General features: G+C 46.1%; 1 protein-coding gene across 4 annotated transcripts in view; it reads left to right on the top strand.

Moving 5' to 3' along the window:
• Positions 1-23397, top strand: part of Srgap3 (SLIT-ROBO Rho GTPase activating protein 3) — a 233264-nt gene that overhangs the window by 122465 nt on the left and 87402 nt on the right. For all 4 annotated transcript variants that reach the window (NM_001443710.1, XM_087658875.1, NM_001191975.2 and 1 more), the window contains 1 exon segment: positions 6622-6784. In NM_001443710.1, the coding sequence (NP_001430639.1) occupies positions 6622-6784 (163 nt within the window).

Raw genomic sequence — 23397 nt, 5'->3', positions numbered from 1 at the left:
CCGGATTCCTAGATCCCAGGACAGTGGGTTTAGATCCACGTGCCTCCTGGGTTCTGCAGGCTTGGATCTGGGTTTTGTTTGCTAAGCGGAATTTTCCAGCCCCCAGCCGGGAAGCTGGCAGAGCTAGCTTGCTGCTAATTTCATTTTCCTAACTCACCAGCTTGGCAAGGCTTGGCCTCTCCAGCTTCAATCTCTTGGAACCTCATTCCCACCTTTCTTAGCCAAAGAAAGCGAGCAAGCCGTGACTCGCCAGGAATGTTCATTGCTAGTTTCTAGCCATAAAGAAGAAAATATATACATCTGCGGAAGTTCTACCCTTATGTCCTAGTTCAGCGGCTTCTGCCTGCCTGCCGGGGAGAGGCTGCGGTGCAAGACGAGGAAAGCAAAGAGTTAGTGTGCCTGAGATGAGGGAAGACTGGCTGGCTCCCTTCGTTTTAATGTCTACCGAAAGGGGAACTGCAGCAGGGAAAGGTAGCAGAGTAAGTTAGATATCATCCCTGGGGGCCATTTTGAAAAAAGAACGGGGACCTCAGGAAAAGTAGAGAGGAAGCACAGGTTCCCGAGTCTCCACCCTCATCTGTCATCTGTGCTCTGGGGATTGTTTTCTGCAGTCCCAACATAATGCAGATGGTGTATGGGAGGAGGCAGCAGGCACCCCAGGACCCAGCAGCCCCACGGGCCCTCCAGCCTCTGCCCCCAACTCCCACCCCTATGATCTGGCTTCCTATACTTGTCTTTCCTTAGTCCCTTAAATGCATGCACCAAACTCCTTGCCCCTCAGGAAGCCGCTCTTCTAGTGCTTTCCCTTAGCTGCCTCTAACTCTTCATACCTTTCCTCTCTCCTCGTAGACACTTCAGTGAACCTCAAAGTCATGTTTCCAGACCCTTGTTCTGAGCACCTATAGCACAGCGTGCCCCTTCATTCTAGCACCTTCTGGCCATCTAATTCCACACACACCTGGGACTCCTCCAGTGACTGTGTCTTCCCTCAGCACACTGTCTACTATGTGGACAACACACATGCTCAAGGCCAACTTGGAGCCTGGCCCTATAGAGTGCCCATCATAAAGGCATTGCACGGTTGAGCCATTGGGTAATATCCAGAGAGCTCTTTTCTGGTGTTCAGTGACATGGTTTGAACAGCTAAGCCACAAGCATAGGCGACCTTTACATAGAAGGTAGGCATAGGACAGCACCCCTCCCTGGGCCAGGCATCTTTCTGTTTCACCTTGGTGACTCTTATTGGTGGCACACTGAAGTGTTGGTGAGGGCCTGGAACCCTTCTACAGAATGACTAGCTCCAGCTTAAATCCTGGCCGTGGACAGCTCACCTGGTGTGTTTGTTGCTTTTGGTGACTTATGGGAGAAAGAGTTTATTTTGATGGCATTAGGGTTCCAGAGGGGAGTGAATGGTGGCTGAGGAGTCATGGCAGCAGACAACCATAGCAGAGAGCTGGCAGATCACGTCTTCAATCACAAGCATGAAGCAAAGAGTGAGAGCTGGAAGTGGGGTGAGACTGTACCCCCCCACCCCCAGGCTGTGTCAGGTGATGGTTCTCCCCTAGCCAGGATGCACCTCCCCAGATAGCACTTAACCGGGGACCAAGTGTGTGTCAGAAGGACAGGGGGGAGATGGGAAGGCAGAGCTCCCGGTTTCCCAGGCTAGGTGGGACTTCAGGGTGGGAATGCTGCTTCGAAGGCAGATAGGTATCCATGCCTGTCCCTTCCCCGTTCCTGTCATGGGAGTGGGGAGAGGTGTGCCTCTGGTTGCAGCCTCGTCAGACTCTGGGGGAGAGCATTGTCTCCCTTCCCAGCCAAAACTCTAACACTTCCTTCATTCTCCAAAGCTATTTTACTTCCCTGGGTGCCCATCCAGAGAACAGGCTTCATGCTGGATTCTTTCTCCTCAGCTCCCATCCTAAACCCTCAGTTGGCCTCCCAAGTTCAGTCACTACCCAGGTCCTGAATCCCTCACTTCTCTCTTGGCCTTGGATGTCACCCCCTATCCTCTCAGAGTTCCACTATAGACAGTTCATCCCTTTCCGATTTTTAACTTTAGATCCTTCTAGGGCTCTCTGATGACTTCAGGGTGAAGCTCAAACTCTCTAAGAATACTTAAAGGCCTTTTGCTCTTGATCTCTACCTTATTCTCCAATTCGCCAGGCACAATTTGTCACCCTGAGTATAACCCAGAAGGCTGTGCCTTGGGAATGTCCACACTAGCCTTTAACTCCCCAGTCTAGAAAGTGCTTTCTGAAAGAAGACAGCAACTAGCGCCGTATTTCTGGATCTGGTATGGGCAGGGGGGGGCGGGGAGAGGCGCAGCAGCATCTCCTGTCTTTTGTGTTTTTCTTACCAAGTAGAAGGCTCAGGCAGAAGCTCGAACGAGAATCTGAGCTTCCACACGCACAGCACCTGGTTGAGCTAGTGCATGTGAACACGTGCAAATGCACACATCCACAGGTGAACACATGCAAATGCACGAACCCACAGGTGAACACATGCAAATGCACACATCTACAGGCGAACACATGTAAATGCACCCACAGATGAACATGTAAATGCACCCACAGATGAACATGTAAATGCACCCACAGATGAACATGTAAATGCACGCACCCACAAGTTAACTGCTGCATCCCCCCTCTGTCTCCTCTTCCTGCCCCACCACCTCCTCCCTTCTACACTCTTCCACAACCCAGACTTGGGCTGTGCCACCTCCCGGCCCCACAGGTTCTGTTCTTTCTGCCTGTCTTCTACCATTTCGTTCTGGCCGGGCAACCTAATTAAAGGCCATCATTAAAGTCAGTCTCTCATTCAGCGAGTCCTTTCGCAATCACTTGCCTTTTTGCTTTTCTCTGAAACGTCCATAATTTTTACACATTTAATTCCCCAGATGCTGTTCAGTTCCTGCATCGCAGATTGAGCTCAGCCCCTGAAGCAATTTCAGTAACAGCTCAATTATGGCATCTCTCCTTTAATCCTTTCATTGCCATCACCACCCAGGAAGCAGTAGGAAGCGAGATGGGATGTCTTCTCTGCCCAAACCGGCTTCCTTCTCTGCAGCCCTCCGTAGTCTGTGTCGTTGGCTTCCTCCCAGTTGCCCAAAAGCCAAATTTCAGAGTCACCGTTCTCTCCTCCTGCTCTCACTCCGTCTTCTAGCAGCTCTTCAGGAGGAAGTGTGCCCTGTAGAGGAGTGTTTGGACCTCAGTGGTCCCAGTGCCTCCGCCCAGCATTCACCATCTCCCTCTACGTGGACTGGGATTCCTTCACGAGTGGTTCTTCTGTTCCTAGCCTCATGTTTATGTCTACAGTTAGCCACCTGCTTGTCTATCCACTCATCATCTATATTTTCTATCCACCCATCCACCTGCCCACCCATCCATCCATGTATCTACTCCATTCAGCCACCTACCTACATATCCATAGCACTCATCCATCCATCCATCCATCCATCCATCCATCCATCCATCCATCCATCATCCATCCATCCATCCATCCATTATGTCCACCTACCCAACTCACCATCCAATTCTCCCTCAAGTGATTTTTTTTCCCAAAACACATTGATTATATTTGTAACAACCTCTGTGATTTCCTGTGCCCCGGAACAGGAATTCTCAATTCTGACTATAGAGTATAATCTTTTGAAGAACATTTTAAACGACCAACATCAAGCTCTACCCTAGAGCACTGAAATCACTTTGTCATGGTATTTTCATAAGTTTCTGAGGCTATTCTAGTGTGTAACATGGGCTCAAACATCTGTGCCTTGTGTGGCATGGCCCCAACAACTTTGACGGCACTGCACATTGCCTGCAATCAGGGCTCTATCTTGTCTTTCCAACCTCATTGCCAACAATCCTTTAGTAGTATTCTCCGAATTCAAGGCTTCCTGAGAGAATTTATTATTCCATCTGTCTGTCTGTCTGTCTGTCTGTCTGTCTGTCTGTCTCTGTGCCTCTATCTCTGTATCTCTCTGTATCTCAAGGGCCATCTGTTCTGTGGTAGCCAACACCTTGCTGGGCCCTGAGCACAGTGAGTATAACAGAAACATTACCTGCGCTCTAAGAGCTCTCAAGAAGGTGAGGGGTGGGGCATGGAAATTAAAGGCAGAATGTATCAGGCAGCCTCTATAGCTATAAGAAGTTCATGAGACAATTTATAAAGAGAAAAGTTCTCTTGTGGCTCAGTCTTGTGGGTTTTAGTTTGTAGTTAGTCTTCCTGGTCTCCGGTGTGTGTTTGTAGGGCACAGCACATTATAGGGGAATGCATGGTACAGCAGAGCTGATAGCCCCATCACTGGAAAGTGTAGAAGAGGAAGAGGAAGGAAGTGGGGTCTCATGAGGCTGTGCTTTCAATAAACTAAAGACCCCCACCTCTTATAGATTTTTCCCATCTCCTGACAGCACCACTTTGGGAACCAAATGTTTAATGCACAGCCCACTGAGAGACACTCAGGTCCAAACTTTAGCATAGAAGTTCTCAAAGTCACACATGCGTCAGAGTCCCCAGGAGGGCTTGTGAGGCAGGGATGCCAGGCCAAACCCTGGGGTTTCTGATTAATGCTCCTGACAGTGTGTACTTCCAGCAAGCTCTAGAGCAATACCAGTGTTGCGGGCTAGAGAGGACACTTGAAATCTGCTGTGCTCAGACATAGTCAGGGAACTGCTCTCTAAGGAGAAATGTCATTCAAGCTATACTTAAAGGAAGAGGAGGAGGCAGTCAGGGGAGAAGGAGGTGCAAAGTATGGTCCAGGCAGCAAGAAGGGCCCATGTGCATGTCTCTGCAGGAAGAACCTGGCATGAAAACAGAAGGGATCAGAGTACAAGGGCACGGGAGGAGCTTGCCTGGGCCTCCTGCAACTTCAGCAGAATGGAGTTACTCTGGAGGCTGCTCTGGGCACATCTGCATTGATGAACTACACAGCCTCCCTCTTCAAGTCTTTCCTTCCTTCCTTCCTTCCTTCCTTCCTTCCTTCCTTCCTTCCTTCCTCCCTCCCTCCCTCCCTCCCTCCCTCCCTCCCTCCCTTCCTTCCTTCCTTCTTTCCTTCCTTCCTTCCTTCCTTCCTTCTTTCCTTCATCATCTCAGCGTCTTGACAAGGAGACCCTAGCAGAATCTGTATTATAGTTGCCTGTGGACAAACACAGCTCACCAAGGAGCCACTGTGGAATTAATGCACAGGGATCCTAGCTGGTACTGGATTTTTAAATAGATCTTCCCAGTTATCAGCAAAGGACAAATCTTCAGGTTTTTTTTATCTTCTTCATGTTTCCTCAGATAGTCGAGTATCCACTCTGACAATGTGTATTTCCAATTATTCCCAGGTCAAGCCAGTGCTGCTGGTCTCACCATCAACTCTATCTCTTCTTCCAAGCGTTTGCTGCCTAGATTTTCAGCCCATTTGGTGATAGAAGAAAAAAACATCCATGAACTTAAATGGATCCTCTTTTTTTGCCTTCTCAAATTCTAGGAGCTGAGGGATGTGGTGAGGGAGGAACATCCCAGAAACCCCTGAAGCAGTTCTTTACAACGCCCCTCCTGGGCCCTGGTGAGGAGGTGCAGTTGTAGTGGGAGTTGCCTTCCCCAAAGGCTTTGGCCACAGTGTCTGCATTTCCCAAGCCAGTTCCCTAAGGAGCTTGCCATTTTAGGATAGGGCAGAACAAGGTGGGGTTAGGGTTCTCCAGAGCCAATAGTGGGTCTTATCCTTTTCACACTAGAAAGCACAGCAAGAAAAAGATTCAGGCTTGGAGAAGAACTCCTCACCTTGGGTTAAGATGGTGTCGTTGACTGCTTTTGAGTTTAGCTTTTTGTCTTTCTTCTTACAGGAGAGCATGTATGCCTTCTACAGAGCCCTACAGAGGGATCTCGGAGAGGGTTGAGACGCAGAGGAATTTTCTGTTGTTTCATTAGCTTGGGAAGCAACCATACACAGTCAAAGAATCTCAGACTGCAGCCCACACTACAGGCCCCGAGGCTTTCTTAAAACCCAGATCTCCAGGCCTAAGGCTGGAGAATGAATTTCTGACCTGTTTCCAGGGGATGGCAGCATGGCATCCCACTTTAGCATAATGTCCAGCTCGAGTCAGTCTCAGAATCCATCAGCCACTATAGGACAAAAGCTTATTTGTCCTGTAGGTACCCATGTCTTCCTTTGCTCCTCTTCCCACATGCAGAACCCGAGCCCTCCAGGCCCACTCTCATAAGGTAGTCATTGTCACACTGGTTTCTAGGAGGTCAGGAGCTCCCTAGGGAAGGAACAAAGTGTCAAGAGCCCAGGGGACTCTCAGGGTTAGTGGAGTCAGGTTAGAAGAGAGGAAATGTCTTTGTGGCTTTCCCACTGCACAGGCCTAGAGACCATAAAATATTCAGAGATATTCTTCTCAGATGGCAAATGCCGCATTCAGACGAAGCATAGATGGCCCAGGGAACAGAGTCAAAGGCCCAAGGTCTAGTTCCGGCACTACTCTATAACTGCGGAATGTCACCTTAGTCCTCTGGCCTGTTCCCATAGTTCTGAAAGGTGTAATGAGATTTCCTTTGAAGGTGACTATGAGACTCAAAAGCGAGTGACCATGTGAACTGACGTGAAGCCAACGTGAGCTGTCTTGGTTCCCACAGGAAGGATCAATACCTCCTCTCACCTGTGAACTGTTGGTATCTGGTACTGCATCAGACTCGGCGGGAGAGCCGAGATCACGCCACCCTCAATGACATCTTCATGAACAATGTCATCGTCCGCCTCTCCCAGATCAGTGAAGATGTCATCAGACTCTTCAAAAAGGTGAGCTGCCCTATCAGCCCTGGGCCTTCTTTCCCAGACCAGCCATGACAATTGTCTACTGTCATGGCAAGATGTCGTATGGGCACAAGAGACCAGGAAGGCTTGTGTTGAATACTACAGATATTAAGGACTACCCTGTGCTCTCTGGCTCAGATGTGACCTCTGCGTTTGCCTTTGAAAGAATGGGTGTACTCAGCTACCCTAGCACCCGTGGCCATAAGAGTAAAAACCTTTTAGGTGGCTAGGTGTGTAGTATACATGCATTGTGGACAATCTGGGAAAATGGAGGAAGATGTGGGCCCCCAAAATGGAAACCAACAGAAAATTTATCAGTCAATCACTTTGAAATTTTAAGAGTTTATGTATACCTGTACAAATATATTTCCTTGCATGTTTATAATTTCTGTACTTTCTAGAATGCATACACATCCTCCTCTTATGTAAGATCATATCAAATATTCGATATTGCTACCTACTTATGTCACCTACCAGACTTATATAACGCTCTGTCAAAACTTTCCCATGCTGCAAATGTTTGCTTCTGTTTTGTAATGATCGCATAGCATTTTGTTATATTGACTTACCCAGACCTACGCACCTGATCTCTTTCCATTGAACACGATGGTAAATGCCATTATTCTGTTACAAAAGGCCCCCTGTGAGTTTTCCCATTGTTATTGAGGATCAGTTTCTACAATGAGAGTCATAGGAAAGCTGATTTACTTTTTTAAGACTTTGTGGGAACACCCCATTGCTAAAAGAAGGTTTCACCCAGGGAACTATCCAGGAGCCAAGGGTAAAGAGAACTGTCCCTTTTTATGTCCCCTGAGGCCTTTGTCCGGAGCTTCTGTCACAATGCCTGGCACAATGGAGGCTCTGTGTAAATGTGTGAAGAATTGAATTTTCTGTAGAATGGGTGTGTCATATAGCCTTATCATCTCAGTCTGTTGAATGAGGCTGAAATCAGCTGCTACTTGGGGCCCATGTGAGGTCCAAACATGATATCCTGTGTGGAAGGACCTCTGTAGGAAGCTATATTCCTTAACGATCCTGATAGTAACCTTTTAAAAACCTGTATGTCCTGAATATCTTCAGGCTTGTGACTTAAGCATGTTCCTTGGTTTCCTCTTGTGGGAAATGCTCACTGGCCATCCCCAGCGGGTGTTAGACAGGATAAGTCATTCTCCTGTGATCTACGTATCTTTAGGCTTATGACTTAAATTGCCTGTGCCTCAGTTTCTCACTTGTAAAATGGCTTGGAAACACCCTGGAGGGACTTGGCAGTCTAGGCTACTCTGGCCTTACTCAAAGCTGGCTGTGACCCTAGGCCAGCAGCAATGGTAGCACACTGAAGCTCAGCTCTTCTTCTCAGGTAGTAATATAGTGATCTGGTGACCCAGCATTGCTAGGCACACAAGGAAGAGGACAAACTACTGACTTAAAATAGAATCGCCTCTCTAAGGTCTGAGCTTAGATCGTCCATCTTGAGGATGACACCTACAAGAACTGTAGCCACCAGCTCATGTCCTCCCACCACACAATCTACTCTTGATGCCATGTTTAGGAAATGTGGTCTGAGTTTAATTTTTGCATAAGCAAACATAATTAGAAAGGTAAATACAGTGTCAAAAATCCCACAGTGCTTCCCAGAGGCCAGCTGAAAAGCTTTTGGTATCTGCTGGTTTGGAGTCCTAATCCCAGTCTGGTCTCCACCCGCTGCTGCTGTCGGAGCCTTTTCCTGGGTGGGAATGACTTAGAGAGAAAGGGTCGTCAAGGCCTTTAGGAAATGAAGGCCCTTTTTTCCTGAGCTGAGCCCCGGGACAAGTGAGATAGATCTCCGCAGTTCTCATTGAGTCTGACAGCAGCCTGACTTGTGATGGAGGTTAACAGGGTGGAAAATAATGAAAAATGTCCGCAGCTGGGCTCCTGGCTGCCTTGTTACCAGGACTGTCCTGTAGAACAAAGGAAGTGACCTGGCCCCTGTGGGCTGGGAGAGTGTCAGGGACAAGTGCTCCTGGCTGATTTAGCCCAGCAAGGCCCCTTTGTTTTGTCCACGTTATACATCTATACATCACTCAGAGCAAAGCCCTGCATTCCTTATATAGGGAGAGCTCCTGCACCTACGTCAACCACTTCTAGACCAAGGACTGGACAAATGGTGGGGAGATGCATTCCATTTTATGTAGATGGGAGAAAGCCTTGAGCCATTTCAAGGAGAGCCCAAATGTGGCTTTAGCCCCTTACCATCAGGGTGACAGAGCTTTTAGAGTGTCTCTGCACTGTCCACCCTAGCCAGTCTCTTTAAGCCTCAGTTTTCTCACCTGGGAAGTGGGTCTGGTACAATGTCTACAGTGGGGACCACTTGGAAGAGCAGAGGCAGGTCAAATGCCAGCATAAGACACAATGCTGAGACGGAAGCTCATTAGTGGTTCCTAATATGGAGGCATGCAGCCATCTCGGGGCCCTAGTGCTTGGTGGGGGTTCCTGACCACCCACCTAGTCTTGCTGGGGCGATGGAGCTACAGGAGGTTAGGAGTGGTTCCCAGGGGCCTGAAACAGTTGTCCTGCCTGCCATCTTCATGTAGAGAAGTGTGCTGTTTAACTTGATTCTCATTCTCCTGTCATTCTCCGTGCTTGCTTTCATAGAGAGTCTGGGGGCTCTGTTGCTTGTTTGTTCATATTGTTTTTATTCCGTTATTTTTAAACTTTTTGTTTTATGTGGATAAGTGTTTAGCCTACAGGTGTACCATGTGTACCATGTGCATGCAGTGCCTGTGGAGGGCAGAAGAGAGAAGCCGATTCTCTGGAATGGGTTTGACAGGCAAACCGTTGTGAGCCGTCCTGTGGGTGCTGGGAACTGAGTCTGCTTGCTCTGCAGGAGACGAAAGTGCTCTTAACCACTAAGCGCCTCCGTAGCCTTGGGGACTCTGTTCTAAGAAATGGTAGCCCTGTAAATTGCAGAAACCCATGGCATCTACTGGTGCAGATCTGTTGTCCAGCTGATCGGGAGACTGAGCCATCATGAGTTCAAGTTCAAGGCCAGCCCAGGCCGCAGAGTAAATTCAAGGCTAACCCAGTCACCTTAGGGAGACCCTGTCTCAAAAACCGAAAGGTGAAAGGCACGTGCATGGCCTGTCAGACTAAAGATGTTCTAAAGAGATACTTGTGTCTCACAATCTATCAGACCAATGAAGCAATGGAGCCCAAAGAAACAGGGATCTCTCCAGGAATCTCAAGCTAGCAACAGGAAAAAGTGTGTGTGTGTGTGTGTGTGTGTGTGTGTGTGTGTGTGTGTGCGCGCGCGCGTGTGCGTGCGTGCTTGTGCGTGCGTATGTACATACATTTGTCTCCCTGAAAGAGATTTCATCACAACTTCATAACAACTTGTCAGGATAAGACTGAATCCCAGACAAACATGGGTCAGTGGGTGAGACTACACCTTAGATAGGTTAGCACAGCCTTGACTCTTTATTTAAACTTCCATCTCTGTCAGGACCCCAGGGCTCTTCTGGATCTCTTTGTTCCTTTCCTCAAAGTGGTCAGCATCAAATAAACCTTCTCTGTCTGCTTTCCACTTTTAACTTGGATCTTTTTATTGCTTTGTTGAGGGCAGGTTGCTGGGCCTGATGGCACACACTGTGACACCCCCACCCCCACCCCAACCCCAGTTCAGTATCAGAGGGGTTTGAGGTGTAGCCCAGAGACTCTTGGGTAATATTCATGACTAACCCTGCATTCAGTTCCCAGAACCAGGGAAAGTCATTAGGAAGTTCATGGTGGTGGGATGGCTTTAAGGGCCGGGGGTCTGGCTCAGACAGAGCCAAGTGAGACTGAAGGAGATCCTAGAGGCAATCTGAAATGATCAGGACCCATGGGTGTGGACAACAGCAATGCAGTTCAATCAGCTTGAAGGGAAAAAAGGCTTTTCACTTTTCCAAGATGACATTGGCTTCAGGCACGAGGGGCTTTTGGGACACAAAGATTATTATCAGAAAATAGTCTATTTCTGCTATGTGGCTCTGGTGTCTGTTTCCCTTTTTTCAGAAGATTGACAAGGAGCCTTATTTTTAAAAGTTAGTTTGTCCCATTCTCATGACCAGGTGGCTCCCAGCAACTCCAGGCTTGTATCTTATCTGTTTTAAGTCCCTTTATCTAGCATTAGATCTTCTAGGGACTGATTGGTCCAGCATAGTCATGTGATGACCAGTGACCTTGTGTCTGTGGTCAAGAAGCTATCTTCCTTGACTAAGTATAGGTAGATGCTCATCATTGGAGCAAGAGGTGCTCAATTCTGCTGATTCACAGAGTCGAGGATGGGTGAGGGTGACTCCTCAAGAAAAGTTGGGGTGTCTTTATGAGAATGAAGAGATAAGAGATGACCTCTGGGTTCTCTGTTCCAGTCCTATCATATTTAACTAGATGTCTCTCAACTAAGGATGTGCCTTACCTCCCAGGATTGCCCAGTCTATCTGGGGACAGCTGTGATCAATAGACAGTCCTTCGGTGCAGAAATGAAATATTACAAGTTTTTGGGGCTACAAATATCCAATACATGCAGAAACCTGTTCATTGCTTGGGGACAGAAATCAAGATAGTCCACTCAGGTCTTTGCTTCCTGGAGTCAAATATTTCTGTTCATTTGAATCTTCTCTATGGTTTGCTTGTGGTCCCCCCTGAGGTTTCTCACTATGGGCTGTGCTGAGTTCCATTGACCTGTAGTAGTTCATGGAGAGAAGCATTCAGAAGAAAGGACTGACCAGCATAGAGTGGAGAGGGCTATCTCAACCCTTCAACTCAATGAGCATGTCTCAGCTGAAACCCCCAGATATTTTTGCATCAATTCTTTTTGAATCTGGCCTGAATTCGTACCTCCCCCACTCATGTTTGTCCCTATCAAACTTCATCTTATTAGATTCTAGCAAAATGACTTGAGGGATTTTTTTGGGGGGGCAGTAAAAAGGTAGCTTTCTCAGAAGACATAAACTCCTCCTCTGGGGGAAAGGCCCACATCATAACTTTTTCATGTTATCCTTGCCTGTGTTACCCTCTGTGGTGAGTTGAATGAGATGTCTTCTATAAGTCTTGATCCCTGGTCCCCAGCTGGTTGTGGTTTGGAAGGGATTAGGAAGTGTGGCCTTACTGAAAGAAGTACATGACTGGGTGCAGGCTTTCAAAAGGCTTTTTCTCTCTGTCTCCTGTTGTGGTTCAAGATGTGATTTCTCAGCTGTTCCTGCCACCATGCCTTCACCCCACCATCATAGACTCTAACCTGCTGGAACTATAAGTCCAATTAAATACTTTCTTTCATAAGTTGCTTGGTCATGGTGTTTTATCATAACAATAGACAAGTAACCTATATACCTTCTAACGACAATTTGTTGGCTTTGCGTTTGAGTCTTTTCCCTTGGGATGTAGGAAGTGGGGCTATGACTTGAGAATGGGTTAAACATGATGGACTTGAGGGTTTGTGTTGAAGGGTAAATATGAGTCTTCCAACTGGGAAAGGGAGTTTGGACCTCTGAAGCAAGGCCAGAGCTCAGTAGACAGAATAGATCACGGCAGAGGTCAGAGATACACCAGAACTGAGGGTATAAACGGCAGTGTAAGCCGAATTCAGCTCTTAAACAATCTGCTTGGTTCTCATTACATTGTGACAGTGGTACTCAAGCTTCCTAATGCTGTCACCCTTCAATATGGCTCCTCATGTGGTGACCACAACCATAAAACTATTTTTGTTGTTACTTTATAACTGTAATTTTGCTACTGTTGTGAATCATAATATATACATCTGTGTTTTCTGGTGGTCTCTCCAAACAGGTCTTAAAAAATATATATATATTCCCAGTATTTTCGAGATGGAGGTAAAAAAAAAAATCAGGAGTTCAAGGCCAGCCTCAGCTATACAGTGAGATTTAGACAAGCCTGAGCTAATTGAGATCCTGTCTCACAAAAATCCAAACCCAAACAAAACAAAACAGTGTTTTCCACTGTCTAACCTCCCTAATGTTGTCTAATACATTGTATTGACTCCTTTGTCTTATCTTCCTGGCCTTTCCTGCCTTTGATTTTGAGGCCTTACCCTTAAACATAACCTGCCAGTGAGTGTCATAGTCCAGTGTGGTTTAGAGTCCTTGGACACCTCCAGGATTAGGTGCACATGGCTGGGCTCCACCATCACATTTGCGGATTCAGTAGGTTTGGGGATCTGCATTTCTAACCAGTTCTCGCCGACTGTGGGAACACGCCTGGGGAGGACTTCCTGTGTAACCTCCTTGTTTACAGATAAGGAAACTGAGGCCCATGTCTGCTAAGGGCATAGTCTTCCCCAAACCCAGGTATTTGACCCAGCTGTGAATCTACCCCTTCATGGTACACCAGCTGGGAGGGTCACTGTGTGTCACGCTCATTTCTCTCACCCCTGGCTGTTTCTGAGACTAGGTATTGAAGCCCATCCCATTCGCAGCCCCAATCTGCTTTCTTCAGCTTCCTTAACAATAGCCGTCCATTATTCTGCGCTCCGATGCCTGTAGCATTTAATTACTTGCCCTGGCCGTGATGTGAATTTGATTGTTGGAAGCTGCAGCATTCTGGAAGAAGCACTAATGAGGAGAGACTCTTAGCAGAGCCGAGAGGGCGTTTGGGGGGCCAGTGTTTGAAAGCAGCCATTCACTGTGTGGCAACAAGGACTTGCTCTTGAGTGAGTTTTCTCGTCCCCGCCTCGAAGATGTCCATCGCATTTCATAAATAAATCAAGGCTTTTGTGCCGAATAATTGCTTTGCTTTGTAACAGAGATCAAAAGCAGCCATGGCCTTGGATTCAAAGCCAAGTTTATTTTTCAATTTTTTTTTCCCCTTTGCAGGAGAGAGTGAGGGTTTGCAAGCTGGAGGGTCCAGCAGTGAGGTCTGCATTGGGAAGAACAAAGAGATGAGGGACCTCAGCCTGCCTCCTCTGTCTCCTAGGGAGACAGCCTGCGAGGCAGGCCTCAGCAGGCCTTCCCAGTCATTCAGTACTCATAGCTAGTGCTATTATGACGGCAATAAAGAATTGTAGCAAAGGAAGGATTAGTGAGTGCTTGTTCTATACAGGGCCCTAAGGGTTCTATGTGCTCTGAATTCTTTAAGTCTGAGAGGAAGATACTGCCATCACCCCATTTTACAGAAAAGGAGACTCAAGGTGGAGGTTTCAGTTTTATATCCAACTCAGGGGTAGAGACAGGTAATGAACAAGACCGGAAATAGCCTCTCACGGGGTAGTATAGACGTTGAAGTAGATACAAAGAAATGGTTTATTTGGATGCAGGGGGAAGGGTGGTCATCCCTACCTTTTTCAGAGGGAGGTTCAAGAAGGTATGCTATTGGGGATTCAGGACTGTAGCAAACCTGGATAAGGCCATCGCAGGAAGTTGACTCTCAGACAGAAGCACAGTGCAGACTGGGTTGGGGTCCCACCTGCAGAAGAAAAGGGATGGGGGGCAGTGGCTTCAAGGGACAAAGTGTGCGGTGGAGTCATAGAGAAGCTGAGAGGGCCCTGCACTGTACTGACTCTTCATTGCTGGGTGGTTGTCTCTGTAAGTGGGGGGAGGGGCAGCGGGAGGAGGGGTGCAGGCAGAGGCAGATTGCTCTTTTGGCCATGGATAGCATATCCTAGGAGCAAGTTCTTAGTCCTGAGGGGGAGCTTGAGTGTTCCATGGCCTTGACAAATACACAGAGCTTTAGAGAAAACAAGAGAGGCAAAGATGTGTGGGAGAGGCAGAAGGGGACCACAGCTGAGCTCCACCTCGGTCTCTGCCGCTTTCAGCCGTGTGAGTACAGCTTGATCCTGTCCACTCTGCCTTCTCATTTGAAAGTGGAGCTAATGGACATCTTCTTCCTATGGCCGGTCCACGATTAAAAGATGCTATGAAATGCCCACCTAGTACACAGTGGACAATCAATGCATGCTAGTGATTAATAGGGTTGTTTGTAGAGCTTTGAGAAGGAATAAAGTGAGGGAAGATTGGAAGCAGGATGCTAGGAAGGTTTTTTTTTTTTTGGGGGGGGGCACAGGTTAAACAAATCTTAGGAAGACACCAATGCTTCTAAAAGATGGTCTTCCTTTTTTATAACCTCATATTTCTTTCTTCTTTTTACCTTATGACTTTGATTAGGACCTCTAGCCTGTACAACATGGAGGAAAGAGATACCCTTGATTTCTAACTTCTTACCATTTAAGAAAAAAATTGGAAAAATTGGGACCACTGAAGACCCCCAGAGCCTGATGAAGAGGGTTTACCAGCACCACTAGCAAATCATGTTTCCTGCTTTATGGCCTCTCACAGGATTAATATGCGCATGTTAAGAACACTCCTGTGTGCTGAGCCAATTCAGTTAGAAAGTGTCATTAAGATGCATACATCAGGAGAGAGGGGTGAGTGCAGATTAATGTCCTTGATGCACAAATTAGCCACATCCCAGGAGTGTTGGTAATGGTCTGTCATTGCCGTTCAGATATACATATTTTATAGCTCCCATTGTAATTCCTCCATTTCTCATACTATTCAAAGCTGAGGGCTTCTTGCTCCCATTTCAAATGTTTTCCTTTTGCTTTTGAGGCAGGGTCTCATCACGTATCCTTGGCTGGCTTGGAGCTTGCCATGCAGAGTGGACTAGCCTTGAACTCACCGAAATCTGCTTGCCTCTGCCTCCCAAGGCTGGGATTAAAAGTATAAGCTACCATGCCTAGCCATTTCAAATACTTTTTATAGCTATTTTAATTTTAAATATCTAACTTTATTGCGGTTTGCTAGGAGCAAACACTGCCTGCTCTTACAGAGGATGTGGGTTCAGTCCCCAGCACCCATACAGTAGCTCATGATCATTCATAACTCTGGTTTCAGGGGAGTTAACACCCTCTTCAGACATCTGGTGGCATCCAGCATGCATGTGGCATGTGTGTGTGTGTGTGTGTGTGTGTGTGCAAAAACACTTTATGCATAAAATAAATAAAATTATGCATAATTAAAGAAATAATTTAGAAGAGAGAGATTGATTTATAATATTGTACATTGAGTGCCAATACCTGTGGAGTCCAGAAGAGGGTATCAATCCCCTGGATCTGAGTTTACAGGGGGTTGAGGGTGTTGGGAGCACAACTTGGGGCCTCTGCAAGAGCAGTATGTGCTCTTACCTGCTGTGCTCCAACACTGTAAATTTAAAAAGAATAAAATAAGCTCCAAAAGAAAAATATTAGTAAATTCTATTATATAATTTAAAAATCTGACCCTACAACAACAAACACATTGACAGATTGATAGACAAACTACTTATGAGAGAAGGAGAAGATTTTTGTCTTCACGGAATTAATAAAATTTTAATACCCAGAAAATAAAATCAAATTTTACAAATACATAAGGAAGGAGCAAAAAATCAGCCCAATGGGAACATGGGTAAGAGATACAACTGCTCAGGTCACAAACAATGTAATGGCAACACTAAAAATTAAGAAAGAATACTCATACTGATAATCAGAACATACTTGAAACACAGCTTGATGCCAGGTGGATTGACAAAGTCCCTGGAGGAGACCCCTGATATAATGCATCAGGGATCGTCATAGAATGTAAACTTTCCAGTATCAATGGAGGAAGTAAATGGTCTAATATCAATAGAAGAAGAATTACAGACTATAACCAAGCAATTCCATTTTTAAGAATAACCCGAAGATGTTCTAAGCCATTTGCACACACACAACTTTTTATGGGGTTATTTTTTTCTATAAACAGTTTAATATTTGGCTAACAGCTGTGGCTACAGTTTGTAATTTCAGGGAAATTAAGGGACCCCAGCAATATTACAGTCAAGAATAGAGAGAAGATGAGGGTCGATGCTACTAACTTGCTTATCCTGGTCTAGCTTCCTTCGCTCCTACACAAGTCAGGTTCCCTCCTAGGGAATGTGCTGCCCACGGGGCTGGAGCAATGAAAAATTAAGACAATGCCTCACAGACATATCCACCATTCACCCAGGTCTAGATAATTCCTTGTTAAGCACGTGTTCTGTGGGCTGGAGAGATCCTAAGGTTAAGAGTACTGGCTGCTCTTGCAGAGCACCTGGGTTTGGTTTTCAGCACCCCTGGTTTTCAGCTCATAACCCTCTCTTAACTCTAGCTCCAGGAGATCTGACACCTATTACATGGATGGTTAATGTGAGCTTTGGCAGTCACATGTTAGAACAGTTATTAATAACTAAGATCAAGGTTCTACATCTGTTGGTATCTATTTGGGTAAAACTTGAAGACAGGATGGTAAGTGAGAAGAGGAAGGTCAGGGACGATGTTTTCCCCAGCAATGTGGTACAGATCTATGGCCTCAGTACTTGAGAGGGCTTTTGAGTTGGAGGCCAGCATGAGTTAGAGAGAGCCCATCTCAACAGCCTCTCCCTCAAATACAGAACAGCATTTTAGTAAAAGGTAGACCTCCCAGTGAAAACCTTATGTTGCTCATGATTTTTTAGGTCCCTGTCTGGAATGAATCTAGGTGGCTGTGGGCCTGTAAGAGCACACACCAGCTGTAGAACAGTCATTGAGGAATGAGGGGAGGAAGGATGCAAGAACTTCAGTCATCTAACAGTTCCCTTTCTAAAATAGTTTCAAAGAAAAAAGGTGGCTCCAAATCTTAATAGTTATTAAGCTTAGTAGTATGCTTTATTTTATTTTATTTTTTTGCTTTTTTTCTGTTTTAAATATTGGAGAGTTTAAAGTGAGGGTGAATGTCAGTTAAGGCAAGCTGGGCCAGGAGGACTCCTCAGCGTCAGATACAGGGGTTGGGTTGTGCTTTCTACACACTGAAGACCCACTGAAAATTCTTGACTGAGCTTCATTCATTCAATGAGTCTTTCTCACCGGTGAAGTGCTCAGTTATGCTGAAAGGCGACTCATTTTACACACATATTTGATATCTTTTGAAGGCAGAAATGCTGAACCAAGGTGGGGAAGCTACATACCATTACACACATTTTGTACAGGCACAGTAGTGATAGAGTGTTCTCAAGGGTGGATTAAGGAAGGTGATATGAAAATGGAAAGTAAAGGAAGGAAGGATGAGTAGATGGGAGGTTGAATGAGTAGATGAATAAATGAGTGGATGTGTAGGCCAGCAGAAGGACTGATGAATGGGTAAGTGGAGGAGTGGAAGTGTATGTGGGTAGGTAGATGGACACCTAGGTTGGTGAGTGGATAGTGGATAGGCGAGTGAATGAGTGGATGTCTAGGTGCATGGATGGATGGGGAAGCCGGTAGGTGAGTGCATGAGTGGGTGTGTAGATAAGTCCAAGAATCTAGGAGTTGCTCAGTCCCACAAGGCTAGTTGTTTCAGCTGGTCTTCTGTAGGAATAGACTCCAACAGATGTGCTGGCACGTAGGTGCACAGTCATAGAAGAGTGAATTCTCCTTCTTCCAATGTCCTTATGTAGTCTCCAGCAGAAGGTGTGGCCCAGATTAAAGGTGTGTACCACCATGCTGGATCTGGGACTTGCTTTGTCCCGGGCTCACTTTGAACTCAGAGATCTCCTTGCCTCAGTGTCCTGGGATTAAAGGCATGTACTACCTTTCCTGGGCCTAAGCTTTTCATGGCCACTATGCCTCAAGATCTCCATGTCAAGATCTAGGTCAGAAACTTGTGGCTTCCAGCCTCAAAATCTGGATCACAGGTGAGCCATCCAATTCTGGATTGTAGTTCATTCCAGATATAGTCAAGTTGACAACCAGGAATAGCCATTGCACTGTCCTAGTAACAGTGGGCAAATGATGTTCCTTTATTGAGTGTCTGCATCTTGATCTTCAAAGTGGGGATGCCTCCTCCAAACAGCTGATCTAGGCTCACACAGGCATCTGAAAAAGCAGTTGGTGTGGTGGCCCAGAAACAGTAGCTCACTGTCATTATCTACAATGCTATGTGCCATTCATAGTAATAGCATTAAACACTGAATGATGACAACAGGGATCTGCTTACTGTGGTTACTACTTGTAGTAACCAGAGATCCAGAAACTTCTATCCTGACTATGTCAGTCACTGTTTCATAGCTACATTAGTTACTTTCTCATTGCTGGGACCAAATATCCAGCAAGAAGCCACTTCAAGAAGAGGGGTTTACTTTAACTTACAATTTGAGATGGAATACATTCTGTCATGGTGGGGAAGGCATGGTGTCAGGAGTGAGTAAAGCACCAGATTTAGGAAGCAGAGAGAGGGCAGGAAGCAGGGATAGTTTATAATACCTCAAGACCCTCTCTGAATGACCCACTTCCTCCTGCAAGCCTCTACCTCCTTGGGCTTTACAACCTTCCCTGAGAGTGTCATCAGCTGGGAAGCAAGCTCCACTGCAGGAGCCTATGGGACCTTTGCACACTCAAAGCACATCTGTGAGAAATCCTTGGGTGCCCTCGGGCCAGCTATTTTAGCAGCTCTCAAAAGGAAGCTTTCCGATTCAAAAATTTCCCCAGGAGACACTGAGAACCATTGCTGAGTTAGAAAAGGAGGAGGGTGTGGGTGTCCATGAGGCCAGGTTTGCTGCTATAGCAGGAATGCTTCCATCGGAGCTGCAGTTGGAGCTGCAACAGCAGGAGACACATATTAGTTCTGAGGAAAGGAGCAGCCTAAGGGGATGGCTCAGAACAGGGAGAAGTAACCTACTAGAGGTAGAAGATTACCTAAGGACAGGGTTGGAGGTGGGAAGCTGAGGAAGGTGTTCTGAGGAAAGGGGATGTGGCAACACCATGTAGAGCCTTTCGATTGTTGACTTAAGACCCATCTAGGAGGAGCTGGCTGTCTACTGGTTGGAGCCGCTGAGTTCAGGGTACATCGACTTTCCAGGAGTGGATAGGTCCACACCCTCTGGGACACACCTTTAAGCCTTTGCTCTGTACATAAGGAAGATCACAGCAGAACTGGGTGATGGCCGGTGCTCACATGCACCAGGCAATGGAATATGGAGCCCTTGTGAGTCTTAAGTTTGTGATTGATGGGCAAACAAGCCAGAGGATGTATGACAGTGGAAGGATTTGTCAGAACCTAGGACTGAAAAGGGAGGTGGGTTTTGCTATTCCATTGCTTTCATTTACTTGAACCTCAGAATTAGAAAGATTCTGGAGTGGCCCTGGATTGTGACCCAGCATGAGAACATCTACTCAAACAAAGGTGGGGGAAGAGAGACAGGCTTTAGTGGTAGTGGGGATTGGTGAGAGGGAGGAGAGGGCCCCAGAGATGACCGAGAGGCAGGAGAGGTTATTCCTGACTAAGAGTGTTCTAAAGAACTATTTAGAGTGGAAGATGAGGGAGGAGCCTTGTTATCAAATCAACATTTAAAGAGATTTTTTTGTTTACATTTTTTGATTGATTGACTGCTCTGTGTGTGTGTGTGTGTGAGAGAGAGAGAGAGAGAGAGAGAGAGAGAGAGAGAGAGAGAGAGAGAGAGAGAGAGAGTTTGTGTGTATGTGCGCACATGTGGAGACCAGAGACGAGAGCAGAAGTTGGTTCTCTGGTCCCTTCTCTCGTCCCACATGTGGCTTCCAGATGACAACTCTAGTTTTAGGTTTTGGAGCAAGTGCCATTACCTTCTGAGCCATCCTTTGAGCTCCCAACCCAACATCTTAAGACTGTTAATTTTTATTTATTTATTTTTTATTAACTTGAGTATTTCTTATTTACATTTCGATTGTTATTCCCTTTCCCGGTTTCTGGGCAAATGTCCCCCTAACCCCTCCCCCTCCCCCTTTACACAGGTGTTCCCCTCCCCATCCTCCCCCCATTACCGCCCTCCCCCCAACAATTACGTTCACTGGGGGTTCAGTCTTGGCAGGACCAAGGGCTTCCCCTTCCACTGGTGCTCTTACTAGGATATTCATTGCTACCTATGGGGTCAGAGTCCAGGGTCAGTCCATGTATAGTCTTTAGGTAGTGGCTTAGTCCCTGGAATCTCCGCTTGGTTAGCATTGTTGTACATATGGGGTTTCTAGCCCCTTCAAGCTCTTCCAGTTCTTTCTCTGATTCCTTCAATGGGGGTCCTATTCTCAGTTCAGTGGTTTGCTGCTGGCATTCGCCTCTGTATTTGCTGTATTCTGGCTGTGTCTCTCAGGAGCGATCTACATCCGGCTCCTGTCGGTCTGCACTTCTTTGCTTCATCCATCTTGTCTAATTGGGTGGCTGTATATGTTTTATTTATTTTTTAAAAATATTTCTATTCTTGGAAAGTTTTTCATATTTATACAGGTTTATTGCTTCTATCCATCCAACACTTCCTCCCTCCAACTGCTCCTTTTACCCTGCCACCAATATCCCTCCCAACTTCGGGCGGGGCCTCAGTTCCTCCTCCCTCAGCCATGTTGGAATCCTGCTGACAGTCTTGTGATGGTCTTATGCTGGTGATAGCTTCTGTTGGCTGATGTGCACCGGAACCATGTCATGTCCTGAAGTCTGCGTACCACAGCTTTCTTCCCTGTTCTTTCTGCCCTTTCTTCTGTGAAGGCTCCGAGTCTTGGGTGGTGGGTGACTCATTCACAGGTGAGCACTCAAAGTTACTCATGCTCGGTGCTTTGACCAGTTATGAGCGTCTGCATTAACCCACTGTGAAAAGAAGCTCCCGTGACCTATGTTGAGAGCAACACAAATCAGTTGGTATAAATATAAATATTTAGAATGTAGCTAGACAGTGTGATTGTTTAACAAAATAACAGCAGTAGATTATTCCTTAGTGTCTGGAATATCCTCTGTCATGGGCTTTTGACACAGAACCAGCACAAAATCTCTCCTTTGGAACTGGTCTCACATTCTGTCAGAGAACAGTTGCTTTACTCCCACCCCCGGCCCCCACAACCATCATACCCCTATTGTATCAGTTAGCACAGATTACCAGTGGGACATTACTATGGTATGCAGTGTCCAGTGCTGAGTAAGACCACTGATTTCCTCCCCCCAGTAACCTATCTAGCACCTTCTGTCACTGTGTAAACTAGCAGCAGGGGGAGAGTTTCCTGGTCAGTTTGAGGTTGATTTCTCTATGTCTGGCTTCTAAAGTGGATGATGTCTTTATTAGTATGATCTTACCATGTAGTTATTGTAGTTGACCAGGAGCAATAGCATGTATTGCTTGTGAGACCTTTGGGGCCTTCTTGACTAATAACTTGTGGAGAAGTAGCCCATGCTTGGCACTTGGATTTTCATTTTAATAACCCATATATTCTGGAAGCAGAACTGTCCACCCATGCAGGGTCCTTTTGCTCAAACTCCTTTAACAAATGGAGGGCTTTGGTGGGGGAGGCCATGTAGCCTTAATTTTGGCTAACTCCTAGGCTCTTCTCCCCACAATCTCTCTCTCCACATCAAACCTTTTCTTTAGGTGTTTCTCCTGTCTCCCTTCATGACCTCTGTCTTCTCTTATCTAAACTAATTGAAATTTTTCTTGTGTTATAAGGCTGTAGCTTTCTGTATAGTTTTTCATGTACCCTTCATTTTGGATAAGCCTCTGGTGCCCCATTATCTCATCTACCATCCACCTCCACACTTGGACCTTCCCTTGAACCTCCCAGTTCTCTTACTTCTTCCCTTCATGTAACCTGTATTTCCCCATTTCCTCTTCTGTGAAGCATCCATTCACATCTAGGGGCCTGTTTCTAATGTCCTGGCTTTCACATGTGCAACAAAAGATTAGAAGCTAGAATCTGCATATGAAAGAGACACTGTGATTGTTGTCTTTGGGGGTCTAGGTAAGACCTCCCTCAGTATCATTAGACACTGCTATTTTTAAATATCGTCCTGGTGTTGTGTTACTATAGCCGAATGGCACAGAGTAAGTAACTTATAAAGAGTTCATGTTTACTCTGATCACAGTTCAGAAGGCTGGAGGCCAAGCATGAAGTTGGCTATAACTAGCAAAGGCCTTCTTGCTGGTGGACATGCTGCTAAACCCCAAGGTTGTGCAAAGATCACATGGTGAGACAGAGTAGGTGGTGTTACCTGGGATCTCTCTTCTTGTACAAAGTATGGAGGCCAATACTCCTAACTTTAACTAATCCTAATGCCTTCCACATTATTACCACACATGTTTGAGGGTTAGCTTTCAGCAGAGTTTGGGAGTGGATGAACAATCCAAAGCTAGGACACATAGAAGATGACATTAGTGTTAGAAATAGCCCAACTCCCAGTTGGTTTGATGGGGATGGGGACAGACACCTTAAGAATAAAACTTTTAAATTTTAGCTCATAAAACCCTAAGATCTACATTAAGGAAGGCCTTTTGTTGTTATTTGGGGAGGGGGAGCTTAGGGGTATGGTACTAGAGACAGAACACACTGCCTCTGAACTACAGCTCAGAGTAAAGTCTTAAGAGTTTCCCCTCAAGAGCATAACCAACCCTGCATTAAAAACTAAAGCAAATCACACATGGCAAGATATTCATGGCAATGGAATTGATTTCGCTCCAGAACTGTGTCATTACAAGAAAAACTTTGTCATTTTGTCTCATGTTGATGTAAATTAATGTTTACTTGTCTTGGTGAAGGATAAAAACGGCCACCTTTTATTTTTAACTTAAAACTGCATCCATGAGAATATACCAGGGCATTAATAGAGCTCCTCTTGTAT

Source organism: Rattus norvegicus, chromosome 4 (assembly GCF_021556685.1).
Source record: "Rattus norvegicus strain SHRSP/BbbUtx chromosome 4, alternate assembly SHRSP_T2T, whole genome shotgun sequence".
Lineage (NCBI taxonomy): Eukaryota > Metazoa > Chordata > Mammalia > Rodentia > Muridae > Rattus > Rattus norvegicus.
The sequence above is the reverse complement of the archived record's forward strand: the minus strand, read 5'-3'. Positions and strand labels throughout refer to the sequence as shown.